The sequence below is a fragment of the Sorex fumeus genome, unplaced genomic scaffold (genome assembly GCF_029834395.1).
Source record: "Sorex fumeus unplaced genomic scaffold, SorFum_2.1 ptg000122l, whole genome shotgun sequence".
Lineage (NCBI taxonomy): Eukaryota > Metazoa > Chordata > Mammalia > Eulipotyphla > Soricidae > Sorex > Sorex fumeus.
Window position 1 is genome coordinate 11777478 of NW_026606179.1, and position 19927 is coordinate 11797404.

Sequence of the window (19927 nt, forward strand, 5' to 3'; positions counted from 1 at the left end):
GCAAACCCCAGAGCCAGCTGTTGTGGGGTAGACGGCAGCTTCCTGGGCCCCCTTCACCCCTGGGCTGGCAGGTCATCCTGGCCACAGTTCGTGGGGCTGTGACCCATGCTCTTGGGGGCCTGCTGGAGGCACCTTGAGGGGTCATGCCTTCCCCGCGGCTGCCAGATGGAGTAAGGGGCGAGGGACTGAGAGAGGAGCGACGGCCTTTATTGCATAGGACCTTTCAATTGAAGACTCGGGCGGATGGTGCGGGAGGCAGGCGTCCTGGTCCCCGCGGCTAAACGGGCATTAGTGCAAAACGAAGGGAAGGGCCGGGGGCGGACCCTGGGGAACCTGCCCCTCTGGGTTGCTTGGCCAGCTGAGTGGAGGCACCGGGGTGGACAGGGCAAGACCCAGCCCTGACTGGCCAATGAACTAAGGCCTCCTGCAGCTGGCACAGCCTACACCCCGTCACTGGACGACAGTTAAGGCAGGCCCCGCCCTCAGCCGACCAGGCTTCTGCTGCCGGTCCAGAGGGCTCGGGGCTGAACTCCGCGCCCCTCCATCAGGCACTACCCTCACACATCTGTAATCACACGTACCCCCTGCCCCCTTAATCCAGACCGCCTGCCAGAATCACCACTGGTTTCCAGAGAGCGAGCCTGATCCTGAGACAGGGCCAGGCCCGCTCTCTGCCCGGAGCCCTACCACCTGGAACGTCTGCCCCGCCTTCAGAGAACTCCAAACAGGGTCAGACTCAGGGCTCCCGCCCCGGAGGCCCCGTGAGAAGAGTGCCCAGGCCCGGGTGCACCTGGGCCTGCAGGGGCCCGTACTCCACCTGCTCGCCATCCACCGTGAGCACACCTCGGGGCGTGAGCGGCTCCAGGCGGAAGGCGCGGGCAGCTGCATAGCCCAGCTGTGGGCAGCCCAGGCGGAAATGGTTGCCCCGCTCCATGGCCAGGAACAGGCGCAGCAGTGCCGCGCGGGAGATGCCGCTTCGCACCCAGCACAGGTGCACCAGGCCATCGTCAAAGCGCGCATGGGGTGCGGCCACCAGGTCAGCTCCCAGATGGCTGGGCGAGATGGCCAGCATGAGCACAAAGTCTCCCTCCAGCGTCACCCAACCTGGGGGTAGGGGGCTGCCCAGAGGAGGGAGCAGGTGGTCTGGTGGGCCCCCAGTTGAGCTGGCCGTGGGGGAGTCAGGGGTGGGAGCAGGCTGCCCAGTAGGCGGGGGCACTTCTGGGACACCCTCTGTGATGGGCGAGAGCTGAGTCACCTTCGGGGTGCCAGGGGGTGAGTGCAGCAGGGGGTCAGGGGACAGAGGCGCATCCCCAGCCCCACCCCAGTCCCCAGCCAGCTCTGAGGCCCCACCATTGAGAGCCAGGCTGGGCAGGGCTTCTGGGGAGCCTGGGGAGGTGAGGGCCATCTGGGGTTGGGGAAGGGGCAGGGGAAGATCAGACACTGAGCGGTGTAGGGGTGAATGAGCCACGGGCGGTGCGGGGGCCGGGACCAAGGTCAGCTCAGATTTGGCACGGGGCAGGCCATGGCCAGTGGGTGGCGACGCTGGCTCTACAGTGGCAGGGAGGTAGGAGAGGCGTCCTCGGTAAGTGTGCAGTGCAGCGAGGCCCAGAACCGTGCCCACGGTGAAGCGGGCGCTGCCCAGGGCCCGGAAGCGCTCACTCTGGATGTCCACATCCGACACAAAGCCCCAGGCCACAGACAAGAAGGAGAAACAGCGGGTGCCCGAGGCCAAGGTGACGGAGAGCAGGTCCAGCGGGCAGTCCCCGCCCCGGCAGAGCAGCAGCGAGCAGTTGATGAGCAGGTCGAGGCCCAGGGCCTGCTGGAACCTGCAGCCAGGCACGGTGGGGAGGAAGAAAGCACTGAGCTGGAGAGAAATGGCCTCTGTGTGTGCGTTGGGGTGCAAGAAGATTGGAAACTAGGCCAGGACACAGCCCCGGGAGACAGGGCTGGCAGGAATGTCCAGGGGGCGGGCACATTGCTAGGAGGTGTGGGCACCGAGGTTCTGGGTTCCCCTGGCCCCAGGGCGGTTCACCCCAGGCACGAGTGTCCACCTACCCCCCATGCTGGTTCACAGCTCCTGCCAGCGCGTTGCCGGAGCCGCAGGGAAGGACGCCCACAGGCGTCTTCACAGCCTCCTCCCAGTCAGGCCGATCCAGAAGACCATTTAGCACCTGCAGGGAGGGAGAGCAGAGGAGTAGGGGCCGGCTTGGGCCTCACAACCCCCAGAGCTCAGGCGGGGCGCTGGGTACTCCTGTCCTACCTCATAGAGAAGGCCGTCCCCCGAGACTGTGATGATCCCATCCCACTCGCTCAGGCTCAAACCCTGGACCAGCTCCCGGGCGTGGTTCTGTCGTTCTGATATAGGGGAACCAGGATGTGAGGCGGACTCTCCTCTTGCAGCCACACATCCTGCCCCCAACCCCCAACCACTGCCTTACCTGTCTGGATAAGGTTGAAGGACAGGCCTGCCTCAGCGATCATGGGCAGCACGTGGTTCTTGCACCACTGCCAGGCCAGGCCCCGCCCCCCATAGGGATTGACCAATAGGAGCAGCCGGGGTGCCCTGGGAAGCCGCTCCAGGTTGATTTCTGTGGAGAGAGGGGAAAGCGTCTCCAAAGGCCAGAACGGTCCCATGGGAGATAAAAAGCCGCCAAGGGGGTACCTGGGCACTGCATGGTACCCGGTGTGCCCCAAGCACTGCAGGGCAGAAAAAAAAAAGGGTGAGTGACCCAGGTCCCTTCACCAAAAGCCAGGAACTGCTGATGGCAAATGGGATGAGTCAGGGCGAGGACAGAGCCTCACCTGCCAGCTCAGGGGTGTACCCTGCCCCACCTCCCAAGTCTAGGACAAAGCAGGGCTTGAGTATCTAATCCGGGTGACCTTTGGACCTGCCCAGGGGGAGGAGGTGAGCTGTGGTTTGCACTCACCCCTAACACCTGGACCCCAGGATTAGGTTTCTCACTGCAACAGGAGGCTCCCTCAGCACTGCTATCCTCAAGGGTTCCTCAACAGCCAGCAGAGCCCTGGATGACCAGAGCAGGTCCACAGAGGGGGGAATCCTCAAACCTTTGCCTCCTGATGACCCTAGGGTATGGCGCCTGCCCATAAGCCCTCTGTGACCCCACCCCACCCCCAGGCTGGGTTCCAAGGATGCTCCAGGGGGCCTCTGAGAGCATCTGCAGACCTGAACTGGGCCTTTGGTCTCTCGGTCAGCAGCCTTGGGCTGGGTCCCCGAGAGTGGGAAATCTAGCTGGCGAGCAGCACCCAGGGCAGCAGAGACAAAGGTGCCCATGGGGCACAGTGCCTCACCCCCATCCCCAGGCAGTGGCAGTCCCCGCAGCAGGCAGGTCAGTGTGGCGGCCCAGCGCTGGGCCTCAGCCCGGTTCTCCTCATAGGTGGCTCCCCCGTCCACCTGGAAGGTGCGGACATCTCTGCGGCGGCCCCCACGCCGACCCCGGGGGTAGGTGTAGACACAGAAGTAGGCGGCTGAGTCCGAGGGGCTGCGGCTCCGCAGGGTGCTGCAGCCAGAGACCTCAGCCAGCGAGACCAGGCCACCCCGGGGCCGGGCTTCGGGCTTGGGGCGCAGCCGCTGTATGTGCAGGGCCTGTGGTGTGAGAGTGAGGGCGAAGCGTGAGCCGCGGGCCGGGTAGGAGCCAAACTCGCCATGCAGGAGCGGGGTGCTGGCAGCCAGCGGTGGCAGTGGTGACGGGGCCATGGCCTCTGCTGGGCGCAGGGCGCTCCCAGGCCCGTGGCCCCAGCTCCAGGTCAGCTCCTGGTCCGGCTTCTGTGGGGAGGGAGGAGGGCAGGAGTCAGAAGCCATGACTCCCATGGTAGGTAGAGGGCAGAAGGGTCACCGGGGACAGCAAGGGGTAGTGACAGGCAACACAGGGGCACTGGAGACAAGCTTATATTTAAGGAGAGAGATGGTGGGCATTGGGAAGCAGGAAGGCCAGAGGCCCGGGGGGTGGGGGGCGCGCCCCAGCCATGCACAGTCCCTTGTGGGTGACCCAGTACTAATCAGCTCATAGTCCTCACTGTACTGGCTGGCCAGAACTAACAGACGATTCCAGAATCAAGAGGAAAACCCAGTGTGCTGGGTGATGGAGGGCTTTGCAGAGAGACAGCGGGAGGGAGAATGGGGATGGTGGCACACCAGGCAGAAAGAAGCATCCAATGACCGAGAAAAAATAGGCCAACAGGGAATCCCCTCCGGCTACAGCCAGAGGTCCAGCAGACAGAAGAGGGGTGAGGTCTGAGACGCAGAGGAAAGGGGAGGAGGAGACAGCTTTGGGACAGACCTGAGGACCATTTAAATCCCGAGGCCTACACAACTGGAAAATGAAGGGTTTTTTTTGTTTTTTTAAAAAAGCTACATTTGATACTTAGGAGTGATGGAGGGTACCAGGAGGGTGGGGAGACAGAGAAGGTGGGAGACAGCAAGAGAGATGAGAAAGGAACACATATGACAAGGACATAAAGAGCCCGAGGGTCAGCGGTGCCACATGCAGGAGCCTGCAGGGGCCGGGGCTGGGCCCCAGCACTGACCTTGCTGCTGGCCGCCTGCTCTTCAAGGGGCGATGGGAGCTGACTGTGGTCCCCTTCCCCAGCCCTTCCCTTCTGCCCTCTGCCCTGGTTCTGTCTTCTTCTCACCTTTGTTCTCCGAGGCCCCGCCCACCTGTCAGCCTGGGCCGCTCACCTGCCTCAGAGCAACCCCTTCTGTGCCTGCCTCAAGGGCCTCCCCAGACCCCTGCCCTGCAGAGCCCAGTTGGGTCTCACCCTAACTTGATTCACCCCCTTACCTTAAACCAGGAACAGTGCCGCAGTGGCCTCTGCTCCCCCACTCCCGGGCCATTCACTGGATCCCAACCTTTCACCCTGGGTAGCCCCCATGCCCCACCCTCTTACCAGGCGTCGTCCAAACCCGTCCACCCCTTTTCCAAAGCCCGGTCTGAGGTCTCGGTTTCCGTTGTTCCTGCATCCCTCTGATCCTGTTCTGGTTCTCCTATCACCCCACCCCCCAGTTCCTGGTACCCCAGTCCCGCGCCTGCGCTTCCGATCCTCTTGCCCCTCCTTCCCCCACTTGGGGCCCTGCCACGATCCCCTCCCTCCCCACACCCTCTCACTCGCTGCAGGGTGCTCTGCCTGGTAGCCCTCAAGTTAGGGCCAACCGCCCCCTTTCACATCTCCGGGAGGTGGTGGGGGGAGGGTGTGCATGCTCTCAGCCAATGGCCACAGGCCGGTTTCAGCTGCACCAATGGGGGTGCAGAGGCGGGACCAACCGACTGGCTAGCCCAGCGCTGGGACTGGACGCAGGAAAGCCAAGGACTGGGCGGGGCACTGCTCGTGCCAGCGCAGCCGCCATCACCGATGAGGGCACACGCGCAGCCGAGGCGGCGTCACGGCCCATGTCCAACACCTATACCGCCATCTTTACTGAGGGCACGGGGTCCAGTCACATCTACTGTTTTTTCAGAGAAGGGGTTGGAAGGAGCAAAGCGGGGGAGGGGAATTTCACATTGATAAAGCAAGGGGAGTTAATACAAGATATTCAGAGAAGCACTGTCAGAGAAAAAAACTAGATTGTAGAGTTTGTTTTCTCTTTTTCAGTACACGGAAGCAGACACAGAAAATAGAGAAAAAGACAGTAGAAAAGTGACTAATGAAGGTAAAGAGGCAAGAAAACCCTGAAAAGGACAGGCTAACACACTTTAGGAAAGAAAACCACAGAGCAAATTCATTCATACATTATTTACCTTATATGCAAATCAACAAACCACCGCAAGGAACCAGCATGACAGCCATCTGACCAGCCAATGACCCGGGAGAAGCACTAGGAGCGACATGGGAAAGAGGAGCTAGGCGATTCCTCTGCAGCTCTTTCAGGGGTGAAGCGTGGGAGAATGTCAAGGGCCAGAGACTGAAAGCAAGAGCCAGAGAAATGCAAAGCCAGGAAGAAATTGAACGAAACCAAGGTAAGACTGATAATATTAGGAGGCCTCGAAATGGACATGAATTGTAGGGAGAGAGACACTTGTGGATAGAGGAAGAGAACTTGCTAGACATAGAGTTGCGTCAGAAGAAGCCCACATATAGCTAAACAATGAAAAAAAGCTAAGCATTTAATCCAGAGTAGCAATGACACCAGAATATGTGCCAAAGAATGACTCAAAGAGATGGGGGCAGAGAAATCTTGCAATATGGAGAGATGGGGGTCACCCAAGACAAGAGCTCGGACCCTGGGAAGAAAAGTTGACAGACACAAGAAGTCAGCATGCAAAGCCAGGGAGGGCCCATGTCACAGAGACAAAGGGGCAGGGACAGGGAAGGGGCACTGAATCTCTCAGGATGGTGGTCCTGGCTTTCTGACCCTTACCTGGTCCTGCTGCTCTGTTGCTCTGAGGTGTCCATTCATCCACTGGCATCAGCCAGGCCCTGGCCCTGGCCCTGGGTCAGAGCCCATGGGCAGGGGGGATAAACAAAGAGTCCTCACGATCCACGCGTGGCCTTGGCCTCTGTGGAGAAGTAAGTCGGTCAGTGGGGACATCGGGGGTGAACTGGAGGTCAGAGTGAATGAGCCGGAGCCCCCAAATGCAGAGCTTCCCTGAAGAGGTCAACAGGAGCGGGGTCAGCTTCCTCCCGGCCCCAGCCGGTCCATCTTCTCACTTGGAAAGGGCTAAGAAAGGGGAGTGGAGCAATTTTTTAAGGAAGCACTAATATGAAAAGCACCATCCTAAGCACTTTTATTAACTTACATAATCATGGGCAACACCCTCTGGGGCAGACCTGTTACCATCCCCTTCTGAAGGGGGTAAGGAAGGTGTCATGGCTTGTCCAAAGCCCCATTGTTAGCGCACTGGGGATTAGAAGTTACCGAATCAGCTGGCAAGGCCCCTGCTCCACTTTTTCCTCTGCTTCCCTCCACCCCTTGAATCATTTTCCTCCCTCCTCTCTCTAGTCTCCCCGTCTGGATCACCTCATCCCACTTCTCCTGAAAACCACTTGAACTCTGTCCTCGGCACCCTTACTGATGCTTCTTAAGACAGCCCCTTTTCACCACCCCATGCCAGCCCTCCCAACCCGAGCCTTGGCGCCCTCCTTTGCGCTCCACTACCGTGAGCATCCCTCACTCTGAACTGGAATCTCTCTGCCAAAGAAAAAGCAGCCCCCCCAAACCCCCGGCGGCAAAGGAGGCGGAGGTATTAGGGAAAGTCTATCTAGAGGCGCGGGGGAGAAGCAGGGCTGAAATGGGGCGTTACAGGATGTTCTATGCAACGCTGCAGCAAGAAGATCTGAGGTTAGACCGCACGGAGAACTTCCGGAGCTGCGGCCCCGCCAAGGATGCGCAGGACCAGATACGGCGGAGGTGAGCCTGCAAAGGAAACGCCCGGATCGAGGGGTCAGAGGTTACCCGAGTTCCCGACACAGCCCCACGAGCCCCGCCTCCTCACCGCCAACACTCCCGCTGGGTCCTCCGGGAGCCACAGAGAAATCGTCGGCGTTGGACCAGAGCGTCACCTCGCGCCGCGTCCTCCTAGCTCCGCTCATCTCTCTCGTTCCCAGAGCCCTTTTTTCCCGGAAGACCATCGAGAAGAGAGCTCGGGCAGGGCCAGAGAGGCCTCCGATGTACCAGCCTTGACGTAACGAATAAGGTGGTTATTCATCCACCTTATTCCGGAACCTCCCATCTAGCTCGCACTCCGATTCACCACCGAGAGACCTGCGTCGTGGTAGAGCGCCGCGTCGCGCGCCAGTGACGCCACGCACGCGCCAGTCGCTCAGTGCTTTCCCCGCCCATCCGGCCCTGTTCTCTCTTTCCGGACCTGGCCGAACTGAAGGCGCCATCATGGTGAGCGCCTTTTGCGGCCTTTAGCGCTACACAATCCATTGCCATCCGTCACAGTCTTAGACTGGGGGCATGGCAAAGGGAGACAGGGAGTTCGGGGTGTCTGATAGCGGCGATTTGTTCGCTCGGGAGGCTTTCAGTGGTGCCCGAAGACCAGGGATGGGTCGTTCCCATTCTCCCGCAACCTGGTTAGAGCGCCCATTCAATAGATGGTCAGGTTGAGGTACAAGGAGGTTCAGGGAGGGGATCAGGGCACCGATGCTGGAAAATTACGGGATTAGGATTCGGACCCGTGCCCATCTCTTTGCTCTCTTCGCTTGGATCGTTCGCTCCGCAGCCTGGAGGCGAGGTTTGGGGGCAGAGGGCTGTCGTTGAACGTCCCGAGCCTGGGCGCAGGGGCTCTATCCGTTCGAGCTCACTTTGTTTTCTGGTGCGTGCCTCAGTTATCATTCCGTGTCACGGGCAAAAGGCGAATTGTTTTCACAAGTCCCGCAGGTTTGCCTTCGATAAGAAATTAGCCAGAAGCGCCTGCTTTTCTCGCCTAGGTTTTTTGCGAGCAAGGATAAACGCGGGAGCTGTTTAAAGAGTCCGGTTCCTAAATTTTAAGTCTCGAGCATTTCGCCCTCGGTTTTCTCCGATGCAAAGTGTCGGAGCCCCGCAGGGGTTGGAGGCGTGCGCTCGGGATGCGGGGTGAACAGAGATGGGGACTAGTTCTCTGCAGAGCGTTCCAAGTAAAGGACTCGACACTCTTCCGGCCTGCCGGTGTCTGCTCCATATTGGAGCGAGTTTTGGTGGGAGAAGGCTGTTTGTCTTTTCTTGTCTCTGGAATTGAATTGACTTTTTTATTGCGGAGTGGGGGTTGTCGGGGAGCAGAAAGCCCTGGCAGTTATTTTCCCTGGAGCTCCCACCGGTGGCCTGCGGTTCACACTTCCTCAGACAGGGCTGCCACCCTTCCTTCACGAGGTGCCCAGGGATCAGCTGGGCCCACGCTCCATCATTCATCCCCACAGGGAGTCGATATCCGCCACAACAAAGACCGGAAGGTGCGGCGCAAGGAGCCCAAGAGCCAGGACATCTACCTGAGACTGCTGGTTAAGGTGAGATGGGGCTGGAGTCTCCTTGGGCAGCCCCTGCTGGGCCCACAGTATTTGGCCACCCTCCTTCCAGGGCTGGAAGGACAGATTCTGTCTGCAGCCTCGGGACTGGAACAGTGGGGCCCTGGGACTCTTAGAGATCGGGAAACAGAACAATGTTGGCTTGCCTCCTAGGGGAAGGGCAGTGGACCACAGTGGTCTCTGTGTTCATTGCCTTGTCCCTTCTGCAGCTCTACCGGTTTCTGGCCAGACGCACCAACTCCACGTTCAATCAGGTTGTGCTGAAGAGACTATTCATGAGCCGGACCAACCGGCCGCCTCTGTCCCTGTCCCGCATGGTAAGGAACTGCTGGGGTTGGGCTGGCGGCCACACTTGGCCTGGTGGTGGTGGCGGGGGGGTTAGTGGCTCCCTGAGTGCAGGTCCTAGGATGCAAATGTCAACTCACCTTAATTGGTTGTCTTGGGGGTGCTTTGGTTTGGGGGCCACCCCTGCAGTGCTCAGGGCTAACTGGCTCTGTTCTCGCTTTACTCCTTGCTGGCTCAGGGGACCCTCTAAGGTGCGGGGGGGGGGGCAGTTGAACCCAGGTTGACTGCAAGGCAGACACTCTTGCCCTCATACTGTCACTCCCACCCTGCGCTGATGAGGGTTGTGGAAAGTCTTGCGTGGTCTGCAGAGGCTCCCAGCTCCTCAGCACCTCTCCTCCCCTTCCCCCCAAGATCCGCAAGATGAAGCTTCCTGGTCGGGAAGGCAAGACGGCTGTGGTGGTGGGCACAATCACAGATGATGTGCGCATTCAGGAGGTGCCCAAACTGAAGGTGAGTGGGACGGGGCGGCCTGCGGACCTCACTGTGCGCTTGCTGTGCTGTGACACCGCCCCCGCGTTTATGCATCCACCTTGAGAGGAGGTTGTTGGCACATCTTGCCCCGTGGCTTCTTGTGTGACAGGGAATCTAAGTGGGAATGGGTTTGGGCCCTACCCCAGTGGTGCTCAGGGGTTGCTCTGAGGACATGGGAACCGTATGTGGTGCCAGGAATCGGTCTAGGGTCAGCCATGTGCAAGGAAAGTACCACAAGCCTGTCCTATACTAGTACACCCAGCCCCAGATCTCTCTCGGTTTTTGGCAACTCTCAGGGTTTACTCCTGGCTCTGCATGCAGGAGTGTTCCTGGGGCCCTATTGGGTGCCAAGGATGAAACCCAGGTAGACTGCATGCAAGATAAGTGCCCTCCCTGCAGTATTATCGCTCTGGCCAGTTCACTTTAGGTCAGCCACCTTCCCTACATGCAAACTCCACTGTGTAACTGCCTGCAAATACTCAGCCCCAGAGGGGTCCCTGGTGTAGTGTCGATCCCCTGCTGGGTACTGGTGGAGCATCCAGAAGTGTGGCCAGCACAAGAAGCCCTTCCATGCGACTGGCACCGCAGCGGGGGCTCCTGGGCCAGAGGAGCTTCTGAGGTGACTTTGACACACCCCCTCCTCAGGTGTGTGCCCTGCGTGTGACTGGCCGTGCCCGAACTCGCATCCTCAAGGCTGGGGGCAAAATCCTGACCTTTGACCAGTTGGCCCTGGACTCCCCCAAAGGCTGTGGAACTGTCCTGCTCTCTGGTGAGTGCAAGTCCAGGGGCCCCCAGCCAACTCCCTGAGGCCACACGTCTGTTCCAGCCTAATGATCCACTTTTATCTTTGACATAGGTCCCCGCAAAGGCCGGGAGGTGTATAGGCATTTTGGCAAGGCTCCCGGGACCCCACACAGCCACACTAAGTGAGTATAGACCTCCTGTTCCCCAGCCGTGCACCCTCAGGGAGGCCCCCTGCTTCATTCTAACCTGAACTTTCCTCTCCCTGCAGACCCTATGTGCGTTCCAAGGGCCGCAAGTTCGAGCGTGCCAGAGGCAGAAGGGCCAGCCGTGGCTACAAGAACTGACCTGATCCTGCTTTACTATTAAAGATTTTGGTTGCTGATTGGCCTGTGTGTTACTGTGGGGCCTGGAGGGGGGGAGGACAGGTACCCCAGTGTTTGGGGGAGGGGAGGGGATTTGACTAGCCCTGTCCGATAGTGCCCTCTAGTGGACATGCTGTCCCCACAGTCTTTTGGTCTAAATTGCCTCCTTTATCTGAACCTGTCAGGTGTATTTTGGTTTTGGGGGGGGTCACACCCAACGATGCTCAGGGATTACTCCAGTTGGTGCTTGGGGGACCATATGGGATGTTGGTGATTGAACTTGGGTCAGCCGTGTGCAAGGCAAAACGCCCAACCCGCTGTGCTATCGCTCTGGCCTCACCTGTCAGGTGTTAACACACCAGCCCAGCTTCTTGTTTGGCCACTCCCTGTCCCTGTGGACCCGGAAGTGGGGCGGGGCTGTGGGGGGCGGTCGCGTGGGAACCGGCCAGCAGGTGCTAGGCTCCCCCGGGATCAAGAGGCCCATTTTGCCTGGTGCACTGGACCCCAAGAGCGACTGGGCAAGTTGGGGACTGGGCCCTCCTGAGGGGCTTCCGCTCCTGGGCTCTTGGGGCAGGGTCCGGTCTGTGTTTGCGCAAAGCCTGGATCTATGTTGAAACCTGATGAATGAGGCCAGCCCTGGCAGAAGAACCGCCAGAATAAAGGCGGGTCTGTGGACCCCCACTGTTGGCACTGACCATCTGAAAAGGCAAGCTTGGGGGAGGCACTCTTGGCCCAGTGCCCCGCGGTGGGAGGAAGGTGGGCCCTGCACTGTTTTCTGCAGGGGAACTCGCTGTGACCTGGAGGACTGGAGTTGGCAATGTGCAGGGGTCAGGGGCACAGAATCTAAGAGGGGCAGGTTGGGGGTGGGGTGGGGCAGGACTAAGAAAGTTCTGGCCCAGTATTAAGTCAACTGCTGGCACACAGGTGGGCTTTTTCTAGAATTTGGGAGCTGGACCCACTCAGCTCGGGGGCTGGGTGGAGGGCGGTCTGGGGCCTCCACCCAGGCACTGCTCTGCAGCACCCCCTCTGCACGGCCTGAACAGGGCCATCTGGAGACAGGCCTAGGGGCCCCCTGTACTGGGAGGGGCAGGGCGTCGCCGCGCTCCCTGGAGTGCATTCCTCCACCTCCGAGTGGGCGCCTGGGTGCCAGGGTGCAGCAGGGAGCTCAGACTCTGCCTGGCGGGACTTGGAAAGCGCCCTTGTTTCCACAGCAGCCGAGCCTGGCTAAGCCTCCAACAAGAAGCTTTGGGGACACTGTAGGCCAGAGCTGACCCGGGGTCCCCCTGCAGGCTCTGGTGGCTGTCCTGGCCTGCCCAGGTCTGAAGTATCTGCTCTTTTGGGGGCTGGGTGGCCGGTGGGCTGTGAGTCGTGGAGTTTCAGAGATGGGTGGTGACTGAGTCACGCTGCAGGGAGGAAAGGCTGGGGTTCTGTTGGACCACCAGAGACTGCTGGCAAGAAATCGGGGGGTGGGGGGTGGCAGGGGCTAGCGTCTGTTCAGGGCTGCCCTGGTCCTGCCTCGGTTCTGGGGGAGGTACGGGGGACCCCGGGACTCGGCACTATCCTGCAGAGCTAGTCTGGCCGCACAGAATCTGCTGGGGACCCCCAAGGGTCCACCCTCTGGATCCTCTTAGCCCTCCTCCTGGGTGGCCCGATGGCGGCCTCTCAGCTGGCGGCGCTTGAAGGAGCAGAGCTGGATTCTGGGGCTCAGGCAGCGGAGGCCTTGCCTGCCGCCCTGTACTCCGAGGGCCAGCGGCTGGCACTCGAGGCGCTGCTGAGTGAGGGCACCGAAGCCTTCCAGGCCTGTGTGCAGCGTGAGGGGCTGCGGCCCTTCCTCAGCGGGGATGAGCTCCAGGGCCTGGCCGCCGCCGCAGAGGAATGGAGCTCGGGCAGCGCGGCTGAGGGCGCCACGGCTGACGGAGACCCAGGCAGCCTCACCTACTGGCCGGGTCAGTCGGAGGAAACACTGCCCACCCTGCGGCTGGGCTGGCCAGAAGACGGAGCGTGGAAAGGCATCACCAGGGCACAGCTGTACACGCAGCCCCCAGAGGAGGGCCAGCCCCCGCTCAAGGAGGTGGTGCGCCGGGAAATCCGCGCTGCACAAAAGGTGAGCACCGGGCCTGTGGCTGCCCACACCTGGGGCCCCCTGGCCCTAGGCAGGCTGCCTCCTGCCCTTTGCCCTCCGCCCTCCAGGATCTAGCTGTCCATGACTCCTAGATGCAGCCTGCCCCTGAGATAACAGGGTGCTTCCTTCTCAACACCTAAGGCTCGGTGCCTTTAGGGGTGTCTCCTGGGCTTGTCACCCCCAGATTGTCCCCATTGCTCCTCCCTGCACCTCTCAGCCCAGCCCATTGTTCAGTGAACTTCCTGGTGTCTGTCATCTGTTTGCTCCCATGCAGGCCCCTCACAGGTGCCTGGTAAGGGCCCATTGAGGAGATGGGGAGACTGAGTCGGGGCAATCCATCTGAATAGATTTTTTTTTTTAATTGGTTCTTGGGCCATATCTGGCAGTGCTCAGAGCTCACTCCTGCTGTGCACTGCTGGATCACTCCTGGTGGTGCTCGGAGGACCCTGTGGGATGCTGGGGATCAGACCTGGGTTAGCCTCATACAAGGCCAGTGCCCTTCCCGCTCCGGCCCCTGAATAGTGATTTGAACCATCTGGTCAATGAGTTGGGGACTAGCCACCTCCCCCCGCTTTGCCTACAAGACGAAGTTCTTGGCACCCCCCATCCCCCCAGGACCCCTCCCAGGAGGTGGTGACAGATAACCATTTGGGAGTGCAGGGGGCAGTGCCGGTTGGAGAGAGACTCCATGAGCCATCACGTGTCTTGGGGGGGGGTCCCTCCTCTGTCCCTCTAAATTAGTCCATGGAGGCCCTTCAAATTTCCTTCTCCAAAACCCTTTACCCAGGGGTGCCCACCCTAGGTGTCCTGGGGTCTCCAGCTTCACCCACAGCTCCCCATCCCTTTAACTCCCCCATTCCCCATGACAGCCCCCATCCCCACACAGCCCTGGCCTCAGACCCCCATTCGCCCATAACTCTCCCCCTAAAGTCTAGCATCACCCGAAACCCCCCTAACCCCCAGCAGCTCCAAACTCCCCTCACCACAGCCCTGACCTCAACCGCTGCCCTTCACCCCTGCAGCTGGTGGCCGTGGTCATGGATGTCTTCACCGACCCAGACCTGCTGTCTGACCTCGTGGACACAGCCACGTGCCGCTGGGTGCCCGTCTACGTGCTCCTGGACTGCCAGCAGCTGCCCGCCTTCCTGGAACTGGCCCAGCAGCTGGGGGTGAACCCCCGGGCCACAGAGGTTGGTCCAGCCCCCACTGAACTGCCCGGAGCCCCTGTCCCCAATTCCCCACATACGTCCGAGGGTGCAAGGCGCTGGGTGTGCCCGGGTGGGGAGGTGCTTCTCCACGTGTCCTGGTGGTCTGACAGCTGGGGACTCCTGGAGGAAGGCAGGGCCCGCCCAGGGGGCTCCCCTCCAGGGGCTGTGAAGCCTGAGCAGGTTGCCTCTTGGCCCCCAGAACCTGGACATCCGTGTGGTGGCCGGCTGCAGCTTCCAGAGCCGCCAGAGCCGGCAGGTGAAGGGCAGCGTGAGGGAGAAGTTCGTGCTGCTGGACGGAGAGAGAGTGGTCACCGGCTCCTACAGGTGCGCCCGCCTGGGTGGCCACCAGCCCCATGAGACAGATGCTCCCAGTGAGCTGGCGTGATTACCAGCCTGGTCCCGGGCTCCTGGTTCAGACCATCTGACCATCCTTCCCAGAAGAGGTGACAAGTGAAGGGTGGGCCTGGGGCCAGGGACGGAGCCTGCCAGTGCTCAGGGCTGACTCCTGTCAGTGTTCAGTGCTCTTAGGTCTGTGCTTTGGGCTGATTCCTGGCTCTGTGCTCAGGGCTGACTCTTGCCTCTGCTCAGAGCTCACTCCTGGTGGGACCTGGGGGACTCTTTGGGGTACTGGAAATAGAACTGGGGTCGGCTTTGGGCAAGGTCAGTGCTGTCCCCACTTGGTCACTCTAGACCGCAGCTGCTCTTTCTGGGTGAAGCCTAGTCTACAAGGTTTGCTCACTCGTTGTCTTATTTTGGGAGGATCAGCGTTTGGGGGCCACACTTGGCGATTCTCAGGCCCTGACTCCCGACTCTGCACTCAGGGATCATTCCTGGTGGTACTCAAGGGACCATAGGAGGTACTGGGGATTGAATCCGGGTTGGTTGCATACAAGGCTGCGCCCTCCCCACTGTCCTATTGCTCTGACCCCATTGTCTGGTCTGTTTCGGGGGTAACCCACCTCCCAGGCATCTGTCAATGTATCCGCTAGTGGCATCAGGCCGGGCTCTCAGGTGCGCTCAAGTCCCTCTTCCTCCCTCTCCTCGGGGTCCTGCTATGCCTCCGTCCTGGTTCAGACACTTTTGGAGGGGCACACCCAGTGGTGCTCAGGGTTTGCTCCTGGCTCTGTGCCAGCCACCTGGGATGGAACATGGCCCACCAGTCCCCTGTGCTGTCACCTGACATGACCTTGTGGTTTTTCCACCTTGAGTTGCATCAGAATCGCTGGGACGATTCCGGGGGGCTGGGGCCTGAACACTGGTCTTGCTAGCACACTCCTAGCTGGCAACGTTCAGGGTTGCTGCCGGGACAATTTCCGGTCTGCTTTCAGGGAGCGGCCTTCCAGATTTTACAGAAACACGGGGTACACGGAGGGAAGCAGATGCCGGGTGGCTGGCACGGGAGGATATGAGAAGCGCTCTTAAAATATCAGTGCTTGTTTATTAGTCATCTTCGGTGGGAAAAAATATGACCAAAGAACCACCAAAACCATGTGTCATCGACTCTAAGGGACTACCAGTGGCCGGCAGCAGCCACCAGCATCTTAGAGACCAGTGAGGGAGAAACACGCAGCCAAACTGTGGCCAGCACACGGACCTGGCTCCAGGTGGGCCGGCCGCCCCTCGATCGATGAGGCCGGGGCCACACGAGGTTGTCCAGGGCCTCTGGCTGTTTAATAAGGGAAAGGGGTGGAGGCAAGGGGCACGGCGGGGGCCGTGTGAAGCCAGGAGACCTGTCCCGGGCCTGGCTCTCCTGTGCTTAGAACCAAAAAAGCAGCGAGAGTAGCACCAAGTCCAGTCGCAGCAGCCAGGAGCGGGGGCCACAGGGGGCGCGAGGGGCCCTGTTGCAGAGGTAGCCATAGCAGCAGCTGCTGGTCAGGCTGTAGGTGACGCCCATGTAGCTGACCGGTTCCACGTGGCCGCACTTGGTGGACTGCATGCAGCCTTTGTTGATGATGGGGCCCATACCTGGGGCCACCCCAGTGCCCGTGAAACAGTCCTCATCATCCCCGCAGTGCATGTGGACGCCTGGACAGACAGTCGAGTCAGTCAGCTCACAGAACAGGCATTCCTTGGAGGCCCGGGTGCCCGGACACACGGCTATGAGTAGCAGTAACCAGCCGGGGACCATGGTGGCCTGGCGGCGGTGACAGGTGCCCAGCCAGGCCGAGGGCTTCCCGGACCTCCGGGCTCAGCGGCAGGAGATATCCAACAGGGCCAGTGCCCACGTGTTCTGGGGGGTCCCCCCCCCAACCCAGCACCACGTCCTTCTCACGGTTGTCCTAAGTCCAGCACGACGTGTCCAAATTCTCTGTGGACAGGAAGCAGCGCAGGCCGCAGCCCAACCAGAGTGTCTGTGATGTGGAATGCGGTGACCTCACAGACCCCTCGGGGCTTCCCACTGGCCACCCCGGGGGCGAGGTCACAGGTGGGGGTGGGGCTTCACAAGAAGAAGGACAGGATTGGTGGGGAGACACATGGAATGCTGTTGGTCGCACCCAGGTTGGCCACCTGCAAGGCAAGAGTCCTTCCTGCTGGGCCATGGCTCCAGGCTGTAATCCAAGGGTCTCATTTTATTTTTGTTTTGGTTGGGGAGGCACACCTGGTGATGCTCAGGGGTTACTCCTGGTCCAGTGCTCAGGTATCACTTCTGGCGGTGCAGTGTCCCGCGCAGCCAACTTCAGCCAGAGAGAGGGACTGAATGCTGAAGACGGGATAGGGAGGACTGTATCCCAAAGCTCACTTTCTTTTATAGTATGTAGTGAACACTCCGTGGGAAAGTCAAAGGTTACAAGTTGAGCGAGCTATGTTATGTTATTCTGCTTTGCAGCTGCGCATGCGGGCAGTTCCTTGAACTCAGAAATAAGAATATGGCTCCTGGCCAAGGTGGATCAGGTGCAGCCTTCCCTTCGGCACCCCTTTACCGGGTCGGCCACCAGGGCATGGCGCTCCCACATGCCCAGTTTTACCCCTGCTCATTCCTGTCTCAGGAGAAACAAGCAGGGGCTACCAAGGCCAGTCCCCAACATGGTGATGCTCAGGGGACCACCATAGGGCATGCTGGGGATCGAACCTGGGTCGGCCACGTCCAAGGAAAGCGCCTTCCCCACTGTACTGTCTCTCCTGCTTCATAACTTTGCCTGCATTTTTTTTGTGGGGGCCAACTCAGCGGTGCTCAGGAGTAACCCCTGGGTCTGTGCTCAGGGTTTGCTCCTGGCAGGGTTCAGGGACCATATGGGGTCCAGGATTGAACCCTGGAGTGCAAGGAAAGCCTCTCCCACTGTCCTGTAGTTCAGGTCTGTACAATCCAAGGGTCTTAATGCAGGTGTCAGGTGCTCCTGTGACAGAGACCTGGAGAGGGTGGGGGCAGGTCAGGGAGCTGGGGCCTGAGCCCGCCTGTGTCCCCAGCTTCACCTGGAGTGACTCCCGCTTGAACCGCGGCCTGCTGACCCTGCTCACGGGTGAGATCACCGACGCCTTCAGCCGCGAGTTCCGGACCCTGTATGCCGCCTCCCGGCCGCTCCCACCAGCACCCAGCCGAGGGCCCTCGACCAATTCTCCTGGAACTCAGCCACCTCCACCCAGCCCCCACCGCGTGGCCCGTCGCTGTTCCGTAACCCCAGTGTTACCATCACCCCGGCTGGAGCCCCCGCTGACCATGCGCCTGGTCGCCAGCCGGGTCCTGAGGGATGGGCAGGAGCCGCCCAGACCCCCAATGCCGGCACTCAGTGACATCCTGAGGAGCGTGCAGCGCGCCCGCACACCCAGCGGACTCCCAGCCCGGCCCAGCCGCTCGCTGTGGGATCTAAGCCGCCTGTCCCATTTGTCAGGCTCCAGTGACAGTGACACCAACAATGAGGTGAGTGGGGCTCAAAGGAGGAAGAGGGGGAGGGCTAGCACAGTGGGAGGGGAGCTTGCCTTGCACGCAGCCAATCCGGGTTCGATCCCCGGCATTCCACTGGCTCCCCGAGCCTGGGCAGGAGTGATCCCTGGGTGCAGAGCCAGGAGTAACCCCTGAGCATCGCCAGGTATGTCCCAAAAACAAAAAAGAAGAAGTCAGAGACAGGAAGTCTTGCACATGGCCGAGCCTAGTTCAATCCCCAGCATTGCCAAGAGTCTCCCAAACATTGCCACATGCAACCCTTGGGGTTCCCAAGCACCTCTGAGGTGACCCCAGGATCCCTAGCACTGCTGGGATGAGACTCCCAGGCTAGTTGCCAAGAATCACTGGGAGGAGCCCCAGGTGTCCCGAACACCCCCTAAATTAAACAAATAGCCGCAGACTCAAGCCCCACCACTCAGGGCACCTTGGAAGCCATCAGAGCTTTGCCAGTGTCTCTGCAAGCTGCCTGCGCCCCCTTTTTGTGGGGGACTAGGATATCTGGCAGGGTGTTCCTGCAAAAGGATCACTCCTAGAGGGACCCAGGGGAGCCAGTGGGATCCTGGGATCAGATATGGGTCCACCATGTGCAAGCCCCTCCCCTGCTGTACTAACTCTCCAGCCCTGTATGCCAACTAGCCTCAGTTTCCCCTCCTGGTCTCTGGGCAGAGCCATGAGGAGATTCCCCAGGAGTGGCCTCAGTCCCTGACAGGGAAGGGAGAGGGGGCAAGGTCCTCTCCTCCACCCTAATCCTCCTTTGGCAAATATTTGCTTCCCACTAACTTCCTGCTCCTCCCCAGTTTTGAAGAAGAAGCTTTAGGGGGACCCGGCCCCTCCCAGCCCTGCAAGGCTGGGGCTCCTCTTCCCAGTTTGAGGGCTCTCACCAGCTCTCAACCCCCACCCCCACCCTACTCGGCAGTTTCCCCACCTCTTTCTTTTCCTTCCACAGCTCAGAAAGTCCTGGGATGCCAAAGACACCCCAGCCAAGGCCCTGATGAGACATCGGGGTGCTGGTGGGGGCCCCCGGGCCGAGGTGGACTCCCGCCTGCCACCCCTCTCATCTAGCCGCCACCTTCATTACCTGTCCACATCCCCACGGTGGTGGTTTGGGGACGACGCAGCCTTCAAGCCCTTGGACCCCAGGAGCACCCAGCTGTTAGACTGGAGCCCCGTGGCTGGATTTGGGGCACGGCCCTGATGGAAGCAGATAGTGGGGAACTCCATGGTCATCCCCTGGACCACGCGGTCTCGGACATGGCAGCCTGGCTCCCGTGCTGTGGTGCCGGGGGAGAGGGGGTCTTTCTCCTTTGTTCTAGAATAGGAAAAGTTCCCTCGAGACTCCAGGGCTGCGTTGGGGAAATGGACAGAAAGTCTCTGGCTAATGGGGGGCCTGGCTGGGGCTGGCTTATGGGAGATGGAGGGTGGGAGGTCCCTGAAACAAAACGGGGACATTTTCTGTCCCCACACTTGGGAGCAGTGAGTGAACTGAGTTCAACCAGGTAAAGGCAGGCCCCCCCCCCCCCCCCCCGGCAGCAGGAAGTGGGGTTTGTGGAGGTCAGGGCAGAGGTGGGCAGGTGGGCCATGGCCTCCTGGGTCCAGTTAATTCAGAATAAAGGTGCTTTCTGCTGGATGTGTGTGGACACAGCCCTGTGCTCAGCTCTGGGGTTTTGTGTATTTGTCATTTGTTTGTAGTGCCAGAATCCGAATCCAGGACCCCCACCTGCAAGCCCCTACCGTTTGCCACCCCCCAGGCCCAAGTTCCTAAATTGATTTTCCCTCTTTGAAGGAAAAATTTTGCTTTGCATATGCACACACACACACACACACACACACACACACA

At 60.3% G+C, this 19927-nt stretch overlaps 5 protein-coding genes across 10 annotated transcripts in view; 3 read left to right on the forward strand and 2 right to left on the reverse strand.

The window, feature by feature from the left end:
* The window catches only part of MAMSTR (MEF2 activating motif and SAP domain containing transcriptional regulator), a 164281-nt gene that overhangs the window by 42585 nt on the left and 101769 nt on the right, over window positions 1-19927 (forward strand). The window lies entirely within an intron of this gene.
* On the reverse strand, window positions 351-7594 carry SPHK2 (sphingosine kinase 2). 6 transcript variants are annotated; one of them, XM_056135861.1, is made up of 8 exons: window positions 7449-7588; window positions 7245-7369; window positions 6374-6512; window positions 3310-3784; window positions 2439-2588; window positions 2261-2355; window positions 2056-2171; window positions 351-1826 (listed from the first exon to the last, which is right to left on the reverse strand). In XM_056135861.1, exons 3-8 carry the CDS (start codon window positions 6410-6412, stop codon window positions 737-739), a joined length of 1965 nt encoding a protein of 654 aa, XP_055991836.1. In that variant the 5' UTR covers window positions 6413-6512; window positions 7245-7369; window positions 7449-7588; the 3' UTR covers window positions 351-736. The 6 variants fall into 6 exon arrangements, with proteins under 6 accessions (XP_055991836.1, XP_055991838.1, XP_055991833.1 ...); XM_056135863.1 differs by lacking the exon at window positions 7245-7369 and having other exon boundaries at window positions 3310-3604; window positions 7449-7594; XM_056135858.1 differs by lacking the exon at window positions 7245-7369 and having other exon boundaries at window positions 7449-7594.
* RPL18 (ribosomal protein L18) lies at window positions 7636-10900 on the forward strand. Its single transcript, XM_056135876.1, has 7 exons — window positions 7636-7846; window positions 8854-8940; window positions 9168-9275; window positions 9655-9753; window positions 10420-10543; window positions 10631-10700; window positions 10787-10900. Exons 1-7 carry the CDS (start codon window positions 7844-7846, stop codon window positions 10860-10862), a joined length of 567 nt encoding a protein of 188 aa, XP_055991851.1. The 5' UTR covers window positions 7636-7843; the 3' UTR covers window positions 10863-10900.
* FAM83E (family with sequence similarity 83 member E) lies at window positions 12532-19285 on the forward strand. Its single transcript, XM_056135573.1, has 5 exons — window positions 12532-12984; window positions 14025-14192; window positions 14410-14534; window positions 17616-18066; window positions 19037-19285. Exons 1-5 carry the CDS (start codon window positions 12532-12534, stop codon window positions 19283-19285), a joined length of 1446 nt encoding a protein of 481 aa, XP_055991548.1.
* SPACA4 (sperm acrosome associated 4) lies at window positions 15721-16338 on the reverse strand. The gene is made up of 2 exons (XM_056137140.1): window positions 15997-16338; window positions 15721-15876 (listed from the first exon to the last, which is right to left on the reverse strand). The coding sequence occupies exons 1-2, from the start codon at window positions 16336-16338 to the stop codon at window positions 15721-15723; spliced, it is 498 nt and encodes a 165-aa protein (XP_055993115.1).

Bases quoted from the DNA above. Each gene is read 5' to 3' on its own strand.
- SPHK2 (XM_056135858.1), bottom strand. From the start codon at position 6,412: ATGAATGGACACCTCAGAGCAACAGAGCAGCAGGACCAG. The intron at 3,785-6,373 runs GTAAGGGTCAGA...CCCTCCCCACAG, and splicing joins CAACAGAGCAGCAGGACCAG to AAGCCGGACCAGGAGCTGAC. The intron at 2,172-2,260 runs GTAGGACAGGAG...CCCTCCCTGCAG, and splicing joins GGGACGGCCTTCTCTATGAG to GTGCTAAATGGTCTTCTGGA.
- RPL18 (XM_056135876.1), top strand. The intron at 8,941-9,167 runs GTGAGATGGGGC...TCCCTTCTGCAG, and splicing joins ACCTGAGACTGCTGGTTAAG to CTCTACCGGTTTCTGGCCAG. The intron at 10,544-10,630 runs GTGAGTGCAAGT...TCTTTGACATAG, and splicing joins TGGAACTGTCCTGCTCTCTG to GTCCCCGCAAAGGCCGGGAG.
- FAM83E (XM_056135573.1), top strand. From the start codon at position 12,532: ATGGCGGCCTCTCAGCTGGCGGCGCTTGAAGGAGCAGAGCTGGATTCT. The intron at 14,193-14,409 runs GTTGGTCCAGCC...CTTGGCCCCCAG, and splicing joins TGAACCCCCGGGCCACAGAG to AACCTGGACATCCGTGTGGT. The intron at 18,067-19,036 runs GTGAGTGGGGCT...TTCCTTCCACAG, and splicing joins ACAGTGACACCAACAATGAG to CTCAGAAAGTCCTGGGATGC.
- SPACA4 (XM_056137140.1), bottom strand. From the start codon at position 16,338: ATGGTCCCCGGCTGGTTACTGCTACTCATAGCCGTGTGTCCGGGCACC. The intron at 15,877-15,996 runs GTGCTACTCTCG...CTTATTAAACAG, and splicing joins GGCTGCTGCGACTGGACTTG to CCAGAGGCCCTGGACAACCT.